The sequence below is a fragment of the Alosa sapidissima genome, chromosome 23, assembly GCF_018492685.1.
Source record: "Alosa sapidissima isolate fAloSap1 chromosome 23, fAloSap1.pri, whole genome shotgun sequence".
NCBI classification, from domain to species: Eukaryota; Metazoa; Chordata; class Actinopteri; order Clupeiformes; family Clupeidae; genus Alosa; species Alosa sapidissima.
In genome coordinates, this window is record NC_055979.1 from 8,137,447 (window position 1) to 8,144,946 (window position 7,500).

Below are 7,500 nucleotides of genomic sequence, written 5' to 3' on the forward strand. Positions count from 1 at the left end.
GAACGAGTCCTGCATCCAGAAATCACTTAAAGAAACACACAATCTCTTGAAAGATCCAACTGTACCGCAGAAAATCGACAGTGTCTGCCCTGTGGTCATATAAGGCAAATTACGACATAATTGAAAGTCATTATTTATCAATATATTCCACATTAGAGTCCATGAGCGCTCTCTCATCGGTCTGTGGCCGTGGTGGGCGACACAGCCTCAAACTGTTGACATGCAGCAGGTCCATAACAACACTGGTGTGCATGCAATTTGAAGACTAAATTGCAGGCCTGTCAAGCCCAAGGGATTATTTTAACTCATAATGGAGAAAGCATATGGCGGGTGGCAGAGGGAAAATAATAAACCTCTAAGGTCTAGTCACAAAAAAACAGAAGAAAGGAGGAGAAAAAATGGAAAAAAAGACAAATCGATTTTAATGAGGGGAGGGGAGGCGACGAGACGAGGGGAATAGGGGCTTGGTGATCTGTGATGTTCATCAGCGGTAGTTAGCACTATTGGGGTTGTGGTTAAAGGGGTGGTGGGATGTAGGCATGGCGGGGAGAACCATGGAAAAGAAGGGTAACCGTAACCATAATGTCTGGGCATGGGAGTGATGTTGACATTACCATGGCGATAGATCCCCCTTTTCGACATCCCCTCAAAATGGGGGTTGAGTCAGAGCTACCTGGCAGATTTCTAACCTGGCTAAAAGAGAGCTCTCATTAGCTATACTGTCAGTTGTCTGCCTTCCAGTGGATGAGGGAGCCTTTTTCCTCAGGGGTATTTATAAGGGGGGGTGTGTTTAAGAAGGGTACTTATGGCGGTGTTTACTAGGAGAATACAACTGAGACTAACTACTATGACAATGAGTTCCATCTGAAATGCATTACAAATCAGCTCTGCGCTCTCATTTCAACTGCAGGTAAAAACAAAAAACATGGGGGAGAATATTAAGAACGTGGGAGAGTGGGAGGGAGACCGAGCGAAAGACAGAGAGACATAGTGTGTGTGTGTGTGTGTGTGTGTGTGTCCATGTGTGACAGTGTATGTGTGTGTGTGTGAATATGTGTGTGTGTGTGTGTCTGTGTGTGTGTGTCTGTGTGGTGCAGGTATGAATTCCATAAATGTGACATTGCCCTTCTGACCTATGACCTTTAACCTTTCCAAGAAAATGTTTTTGTGCCCCCTCAGCTTCACGCTGAAAACAACCCATCCCTTCTCTTGGGGCCCAGTCCAGATTTGGCCAGTAATTGTTCCCTCATGTTTCCGTGCTGTTTTGGTGTGTATATATTGTGTTTGTATGTGAATGTGTGTGTGTGTGTGTGTGTGTGTAATAATTTGAAATTCCAATACATGATATAATAACAATTCTCATAACATAATAATTTAATCTAATCTTTTTTTTTTTTTTAATCTAATCTTTTTTTTTTTTTCTAAAAAGAGAACTTTTGCTGCCTTTTTGTCAATTTCCTTTTTGCTGAGTATCTCTCCATCATTGGAATGTACAGAGCACAGTACAATTTCCAATTCAATTTTTAGCCAAATTATTTATATGAAGGGGATAAATTCATGCATAACAAGCATTTGTACGACTATGACTCGATTCAGCAGTGTGTGTGTGTGTGTGTGTGTGTGTGTGTGTGTGTGTGTGTGTGTGTGTGTGTGTATGTGTGTGTGTGTGTGTGTGTGTGTGTGTGTGTGTGTGTGTGTGTGTGTGTTCGTGTGTGCGTGTGTGTATGTAATAATCATTCTCCACAGGCTTGGACAGTAATCTAGTGCCGTCTCTGTGAGCACTGATCATAATTTCATCCATTATGGCTGCAGTGTGGAGAAAAAGTGGAGGCTGGATGACTACATGCTTACTGCACTCTCATCAGTGTGAGTCGAGAACACGCCAGAGCCACACACCACGAACGACATATCACACAACACAACACAACACAACACAACACAACATAACACAACACAAGTCCTGAGTCACATGCCCTTTCCTGTGAAGGACAAGGAAGGAACAAATTAGAGCTGCCAGGGCGGCCATTTTGAGTCAGAGCACTGGGCAGGGATATTGGTAAATGCTGGTCAGGGTGTGTGTGTGTGTGTGTGTGTGTGTGTGTGTGTGTGTGTGTGTGTGTGTGTGTGTGTGTGTGTGTGTGTGTGTGTGTGTGTGTGTGTGTGTGTGTGTGTGTGTGTGTTAGCAGCAGTGTGGTTATATTGAGTTTTGGTCCCCCTTCAGGGTTGGCGAAAACTCTAAAGCCCAGGGACTGAGTCATGAAAGTGACCTAGAATCAGCCTGTGGAAAAGTGCATGCTTTTGTGTTGTGTGTGTGTTGTGTGTGTGTGTGTGTGTGTGTGTGTGTGTGTGTGTGTGTGTGTGTGTGTGTGTGTGTGTGTGTGTGTGTGTGTGAAAGGCAGAGACAGAGAGAGAGAGAGAGAAAGAGAGAGAGAGTCAGGTGAACAGAACTGAGTCACAGGAGACAGTGGCCTGACCTTAAAAAATCAGACAAACACACAAAGAACCACTCCAGGGACCGATGGGCAACATTTCTGATCTATCGCATGTTGTATATGTGTGTATGCATGTGTCCATGCATCTATACATATCTGTATGTTTGTTTGTCTGTGTTTGCCTGTTTGTGTACACACATGAGTTTATATTTGTGTTTATGGCTACATGGCGTCTATGTGTGTGTAACTTTGTGTGTGTGTGTCGGAAGCTTTGATCCACAGAAACATCTAGTGACTTCAAGCTATAAAGATGGTTTCATAACTGGACGCTGGCATCATTGTTTCCTCTCTCTCTCTCAAACACACACACACACACACAACATCGTCTCTCACACACCCTGAAGACGTGATGGCAGCCTATATTCAAGCATAACAGCCACACACAGCACAGTGGGGAATAATGCACACACACACACACCCTTCAAAAAAGCAACACACCACTCCTGAATTCAGGACGTGCAGCCAACACACACACACACACACACACTGGCCCCAAACATCCTCCAACCGTGACCTGCCCTTGGGCCTCAGAGTGCACTGACAATACCCACACCAATAACAGAGCACTGTGGGGACACGGGCAAGCGGGAGAAAAACAGCCATTGTTCTTTTCAGCCCACCTCTGCGACTGTGAAGCCATTATTACGGCCATTACTGGCAAAGACGAGAGAATTAGTTTGCTGGATCTAATAGCGGTTCAAACACCCATGTTGTTGATTGCGGTAATTAGGCTGTGGGTGGGATGCTTTTCGTGATCTGCGCGGTACTCGCCGTGGCACTGCGGCCAATGGGGAATTGAGTCGGGGGAATGATATGATGTGATGACTGGATTTATGGCTGTGTATGGCTCGTTAAGAGGTCCCGGCGGTTGGTTAATGACCCAGTGTTAACCTTGTTACGAACACAACGCAATTAGATGCCATGACTGGTAGTGGATGAGAGCAATTCCGCTCCTGTTCAGTTTCAGATGGCTGAAAGAAGGAAGCAAAGAGCTTGACCTCATGATGGGAATTCATTTTGTTAGCATGTGTTGTGTCACTATATGTATCACAAGACAGCACTGCAAGTGCCTAGGTGAAAGTATACTTTTGCCAGAGAACGCAAAGAATGACTCAGTCGGACTGAATGCACACCCAAATACCCAAGTAGAGCCAACGTCACTCTCACTGATATATCAATATTCATTTACCTTCTACATGAGAACACTGGGTGGCTCTGATGTGCTATGTATGACGTATCCACAGAGTACATGCTGTCTTCTCAGGCAGTACACACTGTATGTAAACCACTTCATAAAAAACATGCCATTCAATTGTTGAATGCAAAATGGCCATATTGCATAATTAGGCCAATGTGGAGGTGGGCTGTGAAATGAAACAGGCTGGCCTCTAGAGAGCTCCTGTGTGTTTTGAGGAAGGGCTATCATAGCACATCTCCTACAGGAATGCTGCAGAATGACCCACACAAAGGGCCACATGTGACCTCTCATTCCCAGCTAGTTACACGATCAAGGGGCAGAATCCACTGACACACACACACACACACACACACACACACACACACACACAAACACACACACACACACACACACACACACAAATCGCCTACCCTCCCTTTACCAGAAAAAAAGCCATTAATATCATACGTCAGGTGTTTGGCTTATAACCACACACACACACACACACACACACACACACACACTCAAAAACAGGACAGGGAGATAATTAGGGCTACATATAGGACAGTCCATTCTATGGGAGGAGGGAGCAGTCACCGGTCTTAATGCATTGTGTGTATTGTGCCGATTAGGCAGACTAGACAGGCTTAGTTAATGACACACACACACACAAACACACACACACCCACATTCATGCACACAAGCACACACGCAACTCACATATACTTTCACTTTGCAGAGGAAGCTGCCAGTTGACTGTAAACTCTCTGAAATGCCAACTAGCAACACCATAACAACATTATCACCTCAAACACTTTTCAAATGTTCTCATGGCAAGCACTTAGTCCAACCCAGCACTGAATGTACAACTGTGCATGCACACACACACACACACACACACACACACACACACACACACACACACACACACACACACACACACACAGGTAAGAAAGCACAGCATGTCACTTCAACAGTCACATAAACCTTGAAGAAAGTTACCTGTTATTTATCGTAAAATTTACTGTAAAATAATGCACAAACACACAAACACACACACACAAACACAAACACACACACCACCTTCACGGTCTCTGACACCCATGCCAATCCAAACAGACTTGCACAACACACACACACAAAAAAAAAACTTGCATGCATACAGAAATGCAACACACACACACACACACACACTCTCTCACACACACACAGGGACTCACCATTGTGGTACAGCTCTTTGGTTTTCAGTGCTGTTGCAAGAGCATCTCCGGGAAGCCGAGGACTCTCCACATACTTGGGCTTCCTGAGCGGACCTGATCACACAGAGTGAGCGACAGAGCGCGCCAGAGAGGGAGGGAGCATGAGGGAGGGAGGGAGAGAGAGAGAGAGAGAGAGAGAGAGAATGAGGAGAGGGAGAGAGGGAGGGAAGAGGGAGGGGAGAGTGGCAGCGAGAGAGGTAGAAACAGCACAGCATGCAGAGAGGGAATGAAAGAGAGAGAGAGAGAGAGAGAGAGAGAAAGGGAGAGAGAAACAGTCTTTTAGTGAATTAAGTCTTTCCAGATGGGATTTGAGGTGAGTGACTTGGATCTCTCAAATACAAAGCACAATCCTTCAATCCCTTTCTCTTTCTCTCTCTCTCTATATCTCTCTCTCTCTCTCTCTCTCTCTCTCTCTCTCTTTCTCTCTGGCCATAAGTGTGTACTCTGCACTACCCTGATTACGGCAGTAACAACTTTCCAGCTCAAAAAGATAGACGTATACATTGGAAGGAGAGAGAAAGAGAGGGACACAGAGTTTCATAGAGAGAAGTAGAGAAATGTAGAAGAAAGAGAGAGAAAGAGAGGGAGAGAGAATAGAGATGTAGAAGAGAAAGAGAGGGAGAGAGAGAATAGAGAGATGTAGAAGAGAGAGAGACCCCCCACAAGAGGAGGAAAATGAGAAGTGTGTGGTTAGCGGTCATTTCATTCAGCTGCCTGTCAGCCTCAGTACAGTACCAATGTCCAACCACAAGCTCCTCGTCCTGGTCTCCCCTCTCTCGATCCCCTCTCCCCTGTCCACTCCTCTCTTCTGGTGTCTCCATTCACACCTGCCTGAGCTGTTTCCTGTGGCCATGTCCACCTTCCTGTCGGCACAGATGCTTATTTTCTCTCGGATTACTGAGGGGCCGGCCACCATGCATTGGAGATGCATACGAGGCTGTATAAATAAGCTCAATGTGAGGCTGGACAGGGGAGACATTCCACCCGCTTCCTGTACACTGAGAGAGGCTAGTGCGTGCATGCGTACGTGCGTGCGTGCGCGAGAGATTATGAACCTGTGTGTGCACAGTGTATCTAAAGAGTTGTGTGTGTGTCCGTGTGTGTGCGTGTGTGTGCATGTGTATACATGTATATGTATGAAGTTATGGACCTGTGCAGTATGTGTGTGCAGTGTGTCTTTGTATATGTGTGAGGTTTCATTTTTCATGTCCTTGTGCAATGTTTACATGTCCGTGCATGTGGCTATGTATGTACGGCTGTGTGTGTGTGTGTGTCTGTGTGTGTGTGTGTGTGTGTGTGCGTGTGCGTGTGCGTGTGCGTGTATGTGTAAGTGTGTTAGTGTGGGTAGCCCAGCTGATGCTGGTGAATATCATTACAGTGAGGCACGGCAATAATCCCAATGTAGCATGGTTTTGATTGGCAGTAGACTGTGGATAAGTGTCTGTTGACCATATGGGGCTTCTTGATTAAAGGCAGGAGGCCACTCAACTTCACTTATACCATCTTTGGGGCCTTGATTAGTGTTCGGAAAACAAGAGAACACACAAGACACACACACACACAGGGTATAAGTTGCATTTCTTTGATTGACAACAGCGCTCAAAGTTTAGAGAGGATCATCAACATCTAGAGCGAGACTGCCATCTACAGGTGATTTGGTAACAGTGCTGATCAGGCAAGAAATCAAAGCTTTGTGACTGAAGTATGTGTGTGTGTGTGTGTGTGTGTGTGTGTGTGTGTGTGTGTGTGTGTGTGTGTGTGTGTGTGTGTGTGTGTGTATGTGTGTGTGTGTGTGTGTGTGTTACCAAGCAAGATTGGCATTGGCATGTTCAGTGCATATTTAGACCACCTGAGAAAACTAAATTATGTGAGGATACTGAAATACCAATGATTGCAACTACACTTGACCACGTAAAGGCAAAAGCACACCTGGCTGACTTCAAAACACACACCGCAATGCCAAATGTCTCTTGAATCCTGATGGGTCAGTTAATGCGTCTGCTGCTAGCGGATAGCCTGATATACGGGTGCATAACCGAAACGTAAACAAAGCAGGACTAGCTTACCATTTCCACACTACTCTTGCTCACTACAAGCAGTGTGTAGCCTAATACATCTACTTATAATCAAAATATGTTTAATAATGACTTGCAAGTGGCACTAGCTTTGTCAGTGGTGAAAGTCTGTTGTTTTGTCTGCAGTCCCTATAAGCCTGAGGATTAAGAGGCAATGACATTCTCTGTCCACAAGATGTCAGCAGAGATACTGAGATGAAGGCAGCATGGTATAGTTGAGTACCATAGTTGACACACACACACAGACACACAGACACACACACACACACACACACACACACACACACACACACACACACACACACACACACACACACACACACACACCACAAGCTTAGTTCCAAGTCAGTAAGTAAAGAGAATACTTTTCATCTTCAATCTAAATGAATAGTTTGAGTGCACTGAATTTCTCTCTCTCTTTCTCGGGCTCTCTCTCTCTCTCACACACACAGTGAGAGAGAGAGAGAAAGAAAGAAAGAAAGAAAGGAAGAAAGAAA

General features: G+C 45.3%; 1 protein-coding gene across 3 annotated transcripts in view; it reads right to left on the reverse strand.

Moving 5' to 3' along the window:
- LOC121698424 (protein TANC1-like) overlaps positions 1-7,500 on the reverse strand; it is a 72,307-nt gene that overhangs the window by 43,049 nt on the left and 21,758 nt on the right. For all 3 annotated transcript variants that reach the window (XM_042080514.1, XM_042080515.1, XM_042080517.1), the window contains one exon: positions 4,890-4,982. In XM_042080514.1, coding sequence (XP_041936448.1) covers positions 4,890-4,982 — 93 coding nt within the window. The remainder of the gene's footprint in view (positions 1-4,889; positions 4,983-7,500) is intronic.